Source organism: Scyliorhinus canicula, chromosome 1 (assembly GCF_902713615.1).
Source record: "Scyliorhinus canicula chromosome 1, sScyCan1.1, whole genome shotgun sequence".
NCBI lineage: Eukaryota > Metazoa > Chordata > Chondrichthyes > Carcharhiniformes > Scyliorhinidae > Scyliorhinus > Scyliorhinus canicula.
This window is the reverse complement of record NC_052146.1, coordinates 138,792,386-138,807,182: the sequence shown is the minus strand read 5'-3', so window position 1 is coordinate 138,807,182 and position 14,797 is coordinate 138,792,386. Positions and strand designations below refer to the sequence as shown.

The 14,797-nt window shown below is 42.4% G+C and overlaps 1 protein-coding gene across 2 annotated transcripts in view; it reads right to left on the bottom strand.

The window, feature by feature from the left end:
- Window positions 1-5,201: 5,201 nt before the first annotated feature.
- Window positions 5,202-14,797, bottom strand: part of sf3a3 (splicing factor 3a, subunit 3) — a 41,637-nt gene continuing 32,041 nt past the window's right edge. The window contains exons 13-17 of one of the 2 annotated variants that reach the window (XM_038800964.1): window positions 12,704-12,868; window positions 11,768-11,878; window positions 9,968-10,058; window positions 7,768-7,823; window positions 5,202-5,796 (exon numbers count right to left, since the gene is read on the bottom strand). In XM_038800964.1, the coding sequence (XP_038656892.1) occupies window positions 5,719-5,796; window positions 7,768-7,823; window positions 9,968-10,058; window positions 11,768-11,878; window positions 12,704-12,868 (501 nt within the window). In that variant the 3' untranslated portion in view covers window positions 5,202-5,718. Of the gene's footprint in view, window positions 5,797-7,767; window positions 7,824-9,967; window positions 10,059-11,767; window positions 11,879-12,703; window positions 12,869-14,797 lie in introns of those variants that run through there. The other variant, XR_005461093.1, reaches the window with a different exon arrangement.

Below are 14,797 nucleotides of genomic sequence, written 5' to 3'. Positions count from 1 at the left end.
ACACACCATACCCACCACATGACCGCCTTGGTCCAAACATGGACAAAGAGCTGGCTTCAAGATGTGAGGTGTGAGTGACTGCCATTGTAATACCTAGCACAAGGAAGATAGTTGTGGTTGTTGAAGGTTTCAGTCCCAGGGCATTTCTGCAGGAGTTCCTGAGGGTAGTGTCCTAAACCTAATCACCTTCAGCAGTTCATCAATGACATTCCTACCATCATAAGTTCAGCAGTGGGGATGTTTGCTGATGTTTTCACGCTTTTCAGGACTATTCACAACTCTTCAGGCACTAAAATAGAATGGGTACATATGCAGCAAGGCATAGACAACATTCAGGCTTGGGCAGATAATTGACAAGAAACATTTGTGCCACACAAGTGCCAGGCAATGACCATCTCCAACAAGAGAGAATCTAACCATCTTCCCTTGATGTTTAATGTAATTGTCACCACAGAATTCCCCACTATCAACATCCTGTGAGGAAGAGCGGAGTGGTGGTTACCAAAGATCAGAAATTTGAAGCTATATAAATACTGTGGCTTCAAGAGTAGTTTAGAGGCTGGGAAGCCAGAATGTTGTCTAACTCCCCAAAGTCTGTCCACCATTAACAAGGCACAAGTCAGGAGCGTGGTGGAAAACTCTCCACTTACCTGGATGATTGCAGCTCCAACAACATTCAAGAAGTTTGGCACTGCCCAAGGCAAAGCAGTCCATCCCATTCATGAACTTAAGCATTCACTCACCCCACCCCCAGCACATTGTGGCAGCAGTGTGTCCAATATATAAAAGGCATTACATCAAGTCACCAAGGCTCAGTCAATAGCACCTCCCAAAGCCACAACAACTATCACCTAGGCCGGCAAGGGAAAATCACCACCTGCTAGTTCCCCTCTAAGCCACACACCATCTGGACTGGAAACTATATCACCATTCTTTCACTGTCGCTGGATGAAAATCCTGGAACTCCCTTCTTAATAGCACTGTGGGAGTGCCACACAAATGGACTGCAGTGGTTCAAGGTGGCTCACCACTAGCTTCCCAAGGTTAACTGGGATGGGCAGCAAATGCAGGCCTTGCCAGCAATGCCCACATCTCCATTTAAAAACAATGACCCTCATGTTGGTTTCCTACGATGTGTGTCAAAGTTAGGCCCTGCATGATAACTGCTACCAGTATGAATCATGCTTGAGAAATGTTGTATGAAGAAACTTTATCAACCTTGCCAACAGCATTCAAGAAATTAATCAAAATGCTTATGAATAAAGGTTCGCTTTAGTGCACAAGTTTTCTTCAGTTCTCAAAAGAGTTGAAAGGCACAGAAGCCAAAGCCATTATCGAGGGAGTGCTGCACTATCAGAGGTGCTGTCTTCCAGATAATACATTAAACCGAGGCCCAGTCGGTCCTCTCAGGCGGAGATAAAGATTTTGTGGCACTACTTTGAAGAGCAGGTGAGTTACTCCTGGTGGCCTGGTCTATATTTATTCCTCAATCAATATTAAAATAACAAATTAGGGAGGCATGGCGGTCAGCACTGCTGCCTATGGTGTCGACGACCTGGGTTCAATCCCGGCTCCGAGTCACTGTCTGTATGGAGTTTGCACATTCTCCCTATGCCTGTGTGGGTTTCATCCCACAACCCAAAGATGTGCAGGTTAGGTGGATTAGTCACGCTAAATTGCCCCTTTTAATTGGAGAACATAATTGAGTACGCTAAATTTATTTACAAAAGGAATAACAAATGATTTGGTGGACTTCCGGTGATGACGGGCAGGAGGCAGCCGCACACTGGAGGGCTCCCGCTCGGGAATAGGAATTTCAGAGTTTTAACACCTGGTCCTGGGGTCAACGGAGGCTGAAAAAGCTGTAAGAAGGCACAGGGAGGAGAAATGTCCAAGTGTGGGAGAAAAACGGCCGTGTAAAAGGGGGTTAATGAAAGTCAGCCGGGGAGTGGAAAAGTCAGCACAGGAACTGTAAGGAAAGCGGAGGCTGGAGCACCAGGGGAGGCAGCATCGCTCACAGCAGAAGAAATGACCAAGGTGATGGCTGTGGAACTTGAAAAACAGTTCACAAAACACATGAAAGTAATGAAGAAGATGGGGGCAGTATTGAAAGCTGGTGGAGGAGGCGATTGCCCCGGTGAGGGCGGCGGTATCAAGCGCAGCGGCGGAGGTGCAGGATCAGGGTGAGACACTGAAGGAAGTGGAAGAGGCATTATCGCAGCACAGTGATCAACTCACCTCAATGGGGAAGGAGTTGCGGAAGGTGATAGAGACCAAGGGTCTGCGAGCCAAAATGGAAGACATGGAGAACAGATCAAGGCGACAGACTCTTAGGATTTTGGGTCTGCCCGAAGGGGGGGGGGGGGGGGGGGGGGGGGGAGGAAGGCCCGAGGCCGATGGAGTATTTTGCCACGATGCTGGCGAAACTATTAGGGGAGGGCGATGATCCCTCCCGATATGAGCTGGATCGGACTGATCGGTCATGGAGGCCTATGCCAAAGGCGAGTGAGCTGCCAAGAGTATTAACTCTGTGTTTCCGTAGGTATAGCATGAAGGAGGAAGTCCTGTGCTGGGCAAAGCAAAAGTGGGTGGTGCAGTGGGCTGGAGCTGGTATATGCATATACCAGGACTTTACGGTGGAGCTGGCGAGGAGGCGGGCAGCCTTCAGCTGGGTGAAGAAGGCATTGTACAATAGCAAGGTGCAGTGCGGCATAGTATATCCAGCTAAGTTGAGGGTGACCTACGAATCCAAGGACTTTTATTTTGGGACGGCGGAAGCAGCAGAGGAGTTTGCGAAGGCAGAAGGACTGTGGCAGAATTGAGAAATGGTCGTGTACCGATGTAGCCTCATGTAACTTTATTTTTTCACTGCGTGTTGGTGTATGTACAAAATGAGTCAATGCTGTATATATTTGGACAAGGGAAAAGATGGGACTTTCATTTGCAATGATGGTTCTTTGGGTCTTAGGTGTGTATGCTGGGGTTGTGTGCTGAAGGGGATTTCTTGTTTTCCTGGGACCGGGCAAGGGAGAAGGAGACCCGGGCAGGGGCCTCCATGATGGCCGGTTTAAGCCGGCCAGTGAATGGGAGTGAGGTGGGGGAGGGTCTGTGGCCATTGGAGCCTGGTAGAACAGGTATCGGTGAGTCTAGCCGGGTTGAAAGGTTGGGGGAAGGAACCGAAGTTGGGGGGGGGGGGAGGAGGAGTTTACAAGAGGAATTGGAGGGGAGGAGTCGGTGGTGGTGGGGGGGGGGGGGGGGGGGTGTCTACAATTCATGGGTGCTATTCACGGTCCTCTTTCGGGGATTGGATGGCCTTGAATATTGGGGGGGGGGGGGGGGGGGTGGGGGGTGGACTACAGTCAATGGTGACCAGGGGCAATTCCTGATTCCTTTTTTTTCTCCACCTTGGGTTTGTTTTATTTGATGCTTATATTGCCAGGTGGGTCGTTGTTTGGGGGTTGGTGGGAGGATGGGATCGTTGTTGTTAATAAGGGGATTGACATTGTATTTGTTACCGTTTACTGTTTGTTGGTGGGGTGTAAATTCTGAAGAAAATGTGAAGATGAAGAATAAAAATATTTATTAAAAAAAACAAATGATTTGGTCATTATCACAATGCAGTTAGTGGACACTTGAGCGTTTCCTACATTAATAATAATAATCTTATTGTCACAAGTAGGCTTCAAATGAAGTTACTACGAAAAGTCCCTGGTCACCACATTCCGGCGCCTGTTCGGGGAGGCCGGTACGGGAATTGAACCGTGCTGCTGGCATTGTTCTGCATTACAAGCCAGCTGTTTAGCCCACTGTGCTAAACTAGTCCCTATTTTACATTACAACTGTGCCCACATTTCAGAAATACTTCATTGGTTATACTTTGGAATGTCCTGTGATTATGAAAGATGATGTATAAATGCAAACCCTTCTCTGGTGGCGGGGGAAAAGGACACAGCAATCATTGCTTCCTTAGTATCACCAGATGTGTCAATGTTTCCAGTGTCAATTCTTATGGGAGGTGTTACAGCAGTAATTGATTGGCCCGCTGCAGCTGCTTCCACTAAAAAGCACAGCACAGAATCAATGGATCGTCAGCGTGTAGCTGCCTTCTTTCCTTTTTTGGTTAGCAAATGTGAAGAATGATTCTTATATAATTATACGAGGCTCCCAGAGACAATAACATGCTTACCCTGGGCTCACACACAACTTTTGTAAATTGTAGCAATGCAGTCTCAAGAATCCAATAGTTCTGGACAATGGTGCCTCAATTATACCCTTAACTCACCAGGGCCAACTGGAAAAATAAGTCCCAGTATAATAAATCACCCAACACTCCATTTGAAATGAACAAAAGAAAATTGCACTTAAATTAAAAGTTTTTGCCAGATGTACACGGATGATAAATCTCCCCCCACCACAATCGTAAAGTAATTGGTCTTGTGATGCAATACTTCCCCGAAGGTACTTTGGGATTGAATATGACCACTGTTTATTATTAGGGAAACTGGCAACTGTGCATGTTGTAAACCAAAGCACAACTTATAGAAATAGGATAAAACCTTTTGAGCATGGGCTGCAATAGAAAACATACCAGGCTCAAACAGTGCATTAAAAGTTGAATGCCATAGAAAAGAACACTTTGCATCTTAAATTGGAGTTTTTTTCCCCCCGGTTCCCTTGAATGCTCTACCAAAATATGCATGCTGTTGCACGCTTTGTGTGTTCTCGGAGTACACAGCAGTTAGATTTGTTCCGACTTCATGAAGGGTTAGTTACACCCAAGGTGTACAGGTCCACAGGTCACTGAAAGGGGCAACACAGGTGGAGAAGGCAGTCAAGAAGGCATACGGCACGCTTGCCTTCATTGGCCGGGGCATTGAGTACAAAAATTGGCAAGTCACGTTGCAGCTGTATAGAACCTTAGTTAGGCCACACTTGGAGTATTCAGATTGGGATATGCTATGCAGTTAATGGATGAGGAAAGTTCACCTCAGGTTGACAAGGAAAAGCAGTGGGTGGGGAAGGAGGCAACAGGCCTGAGATAGTTGGCCCTACAGAGAATAGAACCACCTGCCATACAGATGGGAGTTGGGCAGATGTGATGGAAATAAAATGGTGGGAATGACAGGAGGTGCCCATGAAAAGAATAAGAATGTTACAAACAGCAAAAAAAACCTTTTAAAACAGTCTCAAAGGCAATAAAATAAAAATCACAACTTTGCTTTATTGTGAAAGAATGTCAGAATTACAGAAATTGGGGTGAAAAGACAACAATTAAAAACATACTGGATCACACTATTTGTTTTAAACAAAGAATACTGTTTATCATAAATTATATTCTTCTCCGATAAATTTAAGCCTGATCTTAAATGTCTCACATCCACTAACAAGAGACCCATGCTTCCATCAAGGGTTTCTAATTCCTTGCTCAAAAAAAGAGAGAAAGCTAACTTCCATACTCATTTTTTAAAGATATAACGCAAGACCAAAATGTTATGAAATATGCAGTTTTGCAAAGCATTTCAGGTACAAAACTACACAAATTTGCCATCTAGTTTTCTTCATAGCCTTTTTAATTAGATAAAGATTTAGGCAGTACATCAATGTTCCATCATTGGTCCATCAATTAATGAAAGGAAGAAACAAATCTAAACTAACAAAGTATCTTTAACAATGACTATAGTTGCGGATGTGAAACAATGGCCTGGAAGGATCTACACTTTAGAGCAGTCCTTGTCGCTTTAAATCTTCATAAGTCTTCTTGTTAACTACATTTCCACTTGAATCTTCATATTCCTCCTGAAATTTAAGATTATCAGTCACCAGTTAAAGTATCTTACAGAAAGAATTTAGTTTTCATTATGACTGAGACCACAAATTATATTTCACTTACTTCAGAAGAAAATTAATTTATATAATACATAAAATTGACTGTGCATTGAGTAACACGTGTAATATTTTACAGCACAAAACAAAAAATCAGAATCACTACTATAATCACACACTCCGTGGTACTAATCAGAGTTAAAAGCCCTCCAGGGGTCACACTTTTTCAGTTGCCACACATTTAGAGGGGCCATTGGATCAGACATTAAACCAAGGCCCTATATACCTGTTCAATTTGACACAAGATCCTATGGCACTATTCGCATTGCAGCAGGATGGGTTCCCATAGTGTTCTGGCAAATATTTATCTCTCAAGCAAGATCACAATAAATTAACTATCTATCCAGCTCATTGCTCTTTGCAGCCATTTGCAAATTAGCTACTGTGCTTGTCTACAAAATAACTGTGACTATACTTCAAAAGTGACAGATTGGCTGTGCAGCACTTTGGGACATCAAAGGGACAAATGATAAATGCAAGTTTTTAAAACTATTTTTACTTTAATATTTTATGTATGAATCAATGACACGTTGACAGAAAGTATCTGGACTATTGTGCAAATGCTAGAAAAAACACCAGACTGAGTGGACAATATGCTTGCATTGTTACCCAAGGTCAATTCACATTTCCCAAAGCCCAAAGTAAACGTTTAATGAAAGTGGTTATGGCTGTGAATATATGCAGGGCACAAGTCAGTCTGTTTTTATAAGAGCTGGGCAAAATGAATGCAGCTATAAAAGGGGACTTTTTCCAATCAGTCTTCCCAAGAATGAGCAGGCTGAATACCAAATCAACAAATCGGAATAAATTGGAAATCAATTAGGTCACAAAATTAAGATCAACCGAAGAGTTTTGAATGGCTCAGGCCTTTCAAAGGAAAGCTCCAAATTACAAATATGGTGTTAAAATCAAACGTGAGTGAGCTTCACAGTTGGAAATGTCTTTGAAGCAAATGCTACAAACATATATGGCAAACTAAATAAGCAGAAAGAGCTGCATTTACTGCAGCTGCATTCATGACAGAACAGGCTGCACGGGCTCCACACTTCTTTTGGATAAGTGGGCTTGCCAGCAGATGAATTCTCAGACTGGTTTCCACATTGCCAGGAAATGACAACAGTGCCTACAGATTCCCAACTAGCAAAGTTAGCTGGAACAGGCTGACATTGATTGCAGCGAGAGAAGTCAACCATTCGCAATAAGAAGTCTCCAAGCCAAGACGGGCATTGTACGTTGCATGATAAGGTGTGGAATGCTGATGAGGGAATGTTGAGAGGTGGAAAGAGTTGTACATAAAAGGTTGTATTAAATTAAAGTAATGGCGTATCTATGAATAACTAATTCCTACATTTCAGGCGTGTTCTTTGACTGAAGCACAAATATCACAAAATTGTGCCTGAATCTTTTAGCAGAACATTCAAGCATCGCAATGGAGTTGCCTACCAATTTATTTAACCAGCTCACATTCCCCAGCTGTTCTTTTTTTGTCTTTTCCAATTCCCTTTAGATGGCTGATTGACACAACATTAATGACACAACATTTTGCTACAAAATCTGTTTATTAGGTATTAAACCCCATTAAATATTTCATTGTAACAGTCACCAATTTATCTGTACTAATGCCTTCCACTTGTTCTCCTCTCACCTCGATTTTGGTCTGCGCTATCAAAGTTGCTCGGATAATATGAGTACTGATCCCAAATGGTAATCTGTCTTTTTCAAAGCTGATACTACATCATACATTTCTATAATTTGCTGTTTTAAGTTCTCTTTGAAGAAGGGCTCGGTGACTCCACACTGGCCCACTCCCAAACATTTCTATAGCAGAATCTATTATGTAATGTGCTTCATTCACAGTTCAAGCAGCTCATTTACAGTAATTACCTCAGTGTCTGGCTGCCATCTCTCTGCTGCCTTTGAATGCTTCAGTTTCGCCCACACTGATTATTAGAAAAACAAAGTTATCATTCTTGTTCAAATAAAACAGTACCATGAATTCTTTATGCCAAACCAGTCCCAGAAACTAGAAATTGTCCACGGAGGCCAAAGCTTGTTCAAAAAAAAATTCAATTTCTTTTATGCATGATGAAAATAGAATTACATACAGAATTGGAACAGGTAACACAGTGGATTCCAATTAATCGCTCTTATGAAAATAAAGTGAATCTTATTGTTTCTGCAGAGAATTCCAGAACCCAATCCAAGGAGGATGTATATTGTTTTTCCATGGTTATTTTTTCGACTAGCTTTCAAAATGACTGCCTAGATTATGTATTGTCACAGAGGAACTCATTCGCTCTGTATCCTACCACTGTCTGGGTAGCAGAAAAAATGAAAGCAAGAGAAAAATGGAGAAGCAGCATTTTAGAACCAGAGATCAAAATCGGCGGCACATTGCCATTTTTCTTAGGCCCGCTTGCCATTCTGGGTTTACGATATTGAAGATCGAAATATCAAATTGAAAGTTAGGACATGTGCAACAAGGAGGAGGTGCAGCATTTTAATTTCATAAGCAATGTAATGGCCTTTGAAATCAACCATCTGTCAGGCCAGTGATTTGCAGTGGTCACAAAATGGAATCATGGAATAAAACTTTTAAACCAATATTAAAAATCCATTTAATAAAAATAGAAGTTGGTGTATTCAGTTATCAGAGAGCAGAAGTCTAGCTACTAGAGATGGCATTGTACACAAATATAAATTTACAGCAGTCTAGAGCTGAAATCACAGCCATACCTTTGCCACTGAGTGTGGGTCCCCATTGTCAATTACAATATCTCAATTGCTAAGGCCAGTTAATCAGCAGAGGGTTTGGATTGAACCTGGAACTTTCCTGGTTTGAGAAGCTCAGCATCCACATGACACAACACTATGCCCGCCAGGGAATGCTAGGCCCTCGTGCAATGAATGTTTAAAAAAAAGTGCAGTGAAGAGGAAAATCTTATGACTTTGCAACAGTATTTCAAAACAGGGCTCACTCCAGTGAAAAGCAATTTGGACAAATTTTAACGGAAACCATTTCAGACTCACTGCTGCAATTCAGTAATTTCTGAGATTTGGTGCTAATTAGAAAGGGCTGTGAACTTTATCTGTCACAATGATAAGCTGCCTGCAAAAAAACTTTTAAAATGTGCATCAAAAAGACCCTTAGAAAGACGGACCACAAAAACTGAAGTGAACTCTATTGAAGAGATGACGAAGGACTTTATAGATTGTTCTAGAAATATATGAACCCCCTTTGCAAATCCCTCTACATTCTCAAAGATCAATTTTCAGGAGTTTAGGATTCAAGAAAACAGAAAAATGTTCAATATTTAAAAACACCACATTGCTTTTTATTTTCTAAAAGAATGTTTTTTGAGAAGTTGTTTGTCTCCCTTTTCCTTTTTGGGTGGTTGGAAAGTAGAAAATTCAAAATGAGCAAATGATAGCTGTGAGAAACAAACTTTCCAGTTACCTATTAAACAAATATAAGTATCTTTTTAACAATCTGCAATTACTATAAAGGTTCAATTGTTCCATTATTTTTAAAACTTGCTTTATAAATGGTGGTAGTCTGGAATATTCTAAAATCAACTTTCCACAGAACACATCAATAGATGTACACCTTTAATACCAAAAGAATAAGTAAATGAAACATTAACCTGTCTTCTCTTTCCAGATACTAATGGATCAGTTGTATATTTCCAGCTAATCTCTCTATTTTTAAAACAGTCCCCTCTGTGCACTGCGGCTGCATTCATGCTCAATTGATTTGACCATTATGCATGGTGAATGGTACAACTATAATAGGCTGAATAAATGGATAACCCTCCGTAATTGTAAACACTTTGTAAATGGGCAAAGTACTGAACCAACATGCTCAATATATGGGAAGTATAAAATACTTTTGTCAGCAAAGCCTATGGCGATGATAACGGGCCTGTACCATTTGTTTGCTATAGCCGGCTGTCCGCGATAAATGTGGCAGGGAATGTGGTGTTGAAGGATTAAGTGATTGTTCTTGGAAATGCTCTGGGTCATTGAAGATTTACAGTGAGCTTTTGTTCAGCTTTGACCCAAGTTTAAACAGTAAAGTACTTACAGGATACTGCATCCTCAATTTGAGTGACATTTGCAAAATGTGCAGTGTTAGGGATTCCCAGACACCTCATGCCATGAGCATGACGCCATTCCTGGAAAAGATACAAAAAAATGACATTTAAATGAAGTAACTGTGGAAAACATAAATAATCCTACAAACTATCATGCCATTTACTGAATAGCTGTTAGTAGCAATTTAGTCAGCAATTAGATTTTACAAGAGAATTTATTCAATCAGACGCTGTTTAACAGCTTGATCAGATTATTCTACTTTTATCTCCTCGCTGACCAAATCTGTTTTACCTAATCTTGTTGGTACCTTAATTAAACATTTGGAGTTAGGGAGGCACGGTGGCGGTGGTTAGCACTGGGGACCCGGGTTCCATCCCGGCCCTGGGTCACTGTCCGTGTGGCGTTAGCATATTCTCCCCATGTCTGCGTGGGGCTCAACCCCACAACCTAAAGATGTGCAGGTTAGGTGGATTGGCCATGTTAAATTCCCCATTAATTGGAAAAAATAATTGGGCACTCTAAATGTATTTCAAAAATATTTGGAGTTACTAATCACTATACAATCTCTGGCCTGTGTTATAAATACTGGAACAAGGGAGGGAGAGAGGCCGATGCTTTGGCCTTGACCTCCCTGGCGGCCCAGAGACAGATTTTGTTGGAATTGAGGGACTTGGAGCCTCCACAGTCGGTGTTTGGGTCAGTGACATGGCAGGGTTTCTTAGGCTAGAGAAAATTGAAGTTCGCCTTAATGGATTGGGTATGTTATTGTTGGGTTTTTGTGTGTGTTGGATCTCTTTGTTTAAAATTTTAAATGCCTCAATAAAATATTTTCTAAAAAAATTAATACTGGAACAAATCGTTATGCCATCAACCTCATTGGGTGGAATAGAATAGCATGCTCCATTTAAAGGCCCAGGTAGCAAGTGAAAAACCTTGGCCCAGGTTTAAACGACAGGTCCTTCAGGAACGCACCACATGGCCTTTGATTTTTTAAGTGTAGAGTAGAATGAGCAGCCTCCAATGGAAGGTACCCAAAACAGATCACCATCAAAGACAATTTAAACAAGTAGACAATGTCACAGATCAGAAACCAGATTGTGCTAAAGGGCTAGTTGGCACAACATTCCCATGTCCTTGTAATCTCCGTGGCCATGTTTTCCTGATCTCAGTTTTGTCGCTCCATGTAACTGCAAAGCAGAGACCAGGCACTTTCCCTCAGGACTACTTTCGCCCATCTTCTGACAGAAGGTGCCAGCGACTAAATTAATTGCAACCTCCATATGACTGATTTACCGATCTTAACTGTGTTGCTACAGCAAGTCAGTGACTTCCGCAGAGGTAGTCAGCTTCAGAGCACAGGCAGAGAGCATAGAAGCAATTATTGTTTACCACTTGCCTCTCAATCTTAAATGATACCTAGTCTAGGGAGACATCAATGAAAATTGGAATTCAGGTGGAGTGTCACCGTCAGAATCAAATCATTAATATCTCAGTTGCAATTCCCCACAAGACCATTTGAGAAGTACCAAGTAGAAGCTCGGGTGCTTCCCAAAGGTGCTTTCCAAAGGAAATGGAGAGGAAATCTGAATGGGAGTCACCCAAGTAATTTCTGCACATCACCTAGAATTCAACTTAGAACAGATCCAATTAAATAAACCTGACACACAATTCTCGTCTAGGAATTAGTGCATTGTATAGCAAAGGTGAATATCTAACCTGTAAAAATAAATTCCATAGTATGTTATTTTAAATTTAAAAGTTTACACAAAGTTCAAATCATTATTCTTACAGCAAAGTGGCGCTGAAATGCTTTGGGTCCTCTGTAAGTATAATTTCCACAGATTTCACAGTTGTAGTTGATGTTCAAACCGTGCAGCTTGTACAACCAGTATGGGATAGGCTATAATGGAAAATGTTGTCACAATAAGTTGAAATTACAATTCAAAAACATCACCTTGAGAACTACAAAGTAATTAGCTCTGCCATCTACTGATGGTCAATAGCATTGCTGGTTACTGAATAATACAATAGGGAAGTAATTGCTGAAGCACGCCAAAGTATCACCTATAAGCATATTGAATATATAAAACCACACATAAAGAAAGTTAACACAACCTGGACCATAAATAAACTACCATTAAACTCAGGCAGTCACTACCCAGGCCGAGGTTAGAGTTAAGTTAAGAGACTAGTTCTTGGTCTTTTATTCAATTAGATACGCCACAGCACTATGACTAAATTTGAAGCTTTCCTGACAACCGAAAAGTGAGATTTGTCTCGGATCAGCGTCAGGCATCCTGGGTAATAATCAAGCAACTTTGAGGAACAAATATCCGGCCTTTATGTTTATTGGAATAACACTTAAATTTAGTTACTGTTCTTTTTAAGGGCAAGGAGGATTCATTACGTATCAATTATTATGTCTTGCTATTAAATAGAAATTTGATTCCTCATTTTTACCCAACAATTTACTTGCTTTCTCCTTGAATATCTAACTTGATGGGATAGAAATTTGACTCAGTGTAATTTCTTCAACATCACAAACTTGATTCAATTTTAATCACAAAAGTGAATGAACAGATGAAACACTGCAGCAGGATATGGAAAACAGGGCACTAAAATTTGCGCCCTACAACATTCTATTGAATGTTGTCATTTAGTCACAAAGATTAGAATATCCCATTTGGAATATAAGTGTGATCTTTGCCTTTTCCTTTGAGCTCACCTTGCCATCCCAACCCAATGGTAGGTTCTTGGGATTGTAGATGATTTCATTTTCCTCATCTTCACTTTCACTCTCGCTGACATGCTCCTCATCCTCCTCCTCTCGTTCCTCCCCAGTCCGAGCTTGTTTGCGTTGTACATTTTCTCTGGTGAGCTGTCTCTGTTCCTGTTGGGTGGAAAAAGCATATAATTAATCGCTCAAATGAGCCACAGATACATCACTGCATCAACATAAATACAAAAACAATTAGGGCATAACTCAATGAATTCTGAGAATTATTTTATGATTGTACAAATTCTACATTAATAATCAGCAATAGATAATTAGAGAAGTAATTTTTTCAGCTTACTAAACATTAGAAAAATTGCAGGTAGATGTAGAATCTTTATGCAACAAAATGAAAATTAACTCCAGGAGATATTTTGCAGGATCATGATCAATACATCCCCGATTCATTTCAATCACGATTCCCACTACATGAAGGTAACAATAAGCCTACTCTTTTACCATGCCACAAAAATATTTAGCCTTTCGACACAATAACATTTCAGCATCAAATCTTGCACTTCTAATTGACAATGTTCACAAACATCAAAAGTACTATTTTCATACAAGCAAATTTGTTTTTATTTTCAGTCAGTGAATATTTTCTCTTGTGAGGTTAATGGGATTGATAATTTAGCAAAAAACATCAAAAAACACTCTGCAGAGTGTGATAAAGAAATCTTCAGGGACATCTTTGGAAACACGATATTCTCAAAACTGTATACACAGGAGATAATGAAGATGGCTAACAGCCAAGTCATAACATCTTCATGGCTGCACCGCTGGGATTCTGCCCATACACAAGTGCCACCCCTCAACTCTCCATGCAACCCCCAAACCTCCCTCCCTAAGCCTTCCTGCACCCAGACACCCCTCCCCCCACCATGAACCACACGTGTGACCAACGATGCCCTCTTTGTGTCTTCTCGAAAAGCTCTCCCACAATTGCCGAAGGAGGGCCAAGACTGGCGGTTCTGTGCCGAAGACAAGAATCCTCACCATCTTAGAGGAGCATGCCCTGGAGGTGACAGAGGACAGAGCGGTGACCAACACGGAGGCTGGCTAACGCTGCAGTGGTGAGGAACCACCGGGCTCCACTCTGGGGACCAGGCAAATGTGAGTTGTCATTGCCTTATTCCATCCCACTGACCACATGTCCATTCCCCCACAGGTTCTTCAGCCAACAGCGCCGGTCCATCCCAGGTGGCCCCCTCTCCAGCCTCCCAGGAGAACACCTCGGAGAAAAGATCCGAGGAAGACAAGATTACGATATCACAGCTGTCATCCCCACCCACCACCAGCACAGATACATGCACCTCAGTGGGAACCGCTAGTGGTCAGGCTTCTGCAGCACAATCTGGTAAGCACCACACAGCTGTTGATGTACAGCAGGTGGAGGCAGGAACCCCCAGGCGGGACAGGCGTCGGAGGTCTGCTGGATCCCAGGACCCTTGCTGAGCCTGTGGAAGAGGTCATCCCGGAGCTGATAGAGACAATAGAGAGCGGTCAGAACATTCAGAGGGAGATGTCAGCGACACTCCAGCAAGTCCATAGCCGCTTGGAGGAGTCCCAGAGGCTACGGGCTCTAGAGATGTCGCCGGTAATGCTTGCACTGAGGCCAACACTGCTGGAGTGTTGACTGTAGTGTAGAGTCTGGTGCACAACTCCGGCACCATTAGTGAAGGTGTCTAAGGCTTGTGCAGTTGGTGATGGCCATGACTGAGAGTCTCGACAGAATGTCCGCCTCGCTGGGGGATGTCACCCGGTACCAGGCTGACCTTGATGAGGTTCTGCGGGACATGTCTCGCTCTCAGTTGGGAATTCGCCGAGGCACTGCGGAGGTTGTCCCAGTGCAGGTCAGCATTGTCGAGGTGCTGCAGAGCCACTGAGGAACATCGCCGAGGGTGTCGACATGATGATGCAGACCATGGGGAGCCGCCAGGGCTGGCAGAGCTAGATGGTGCTGGGGCAGCCGGGGCTCGAACCAGCTGCCTCTCCGTCCCAAGGTGAACCCCAGGGCCCTATTGGCACCGAACGGGAAGAGGGGGT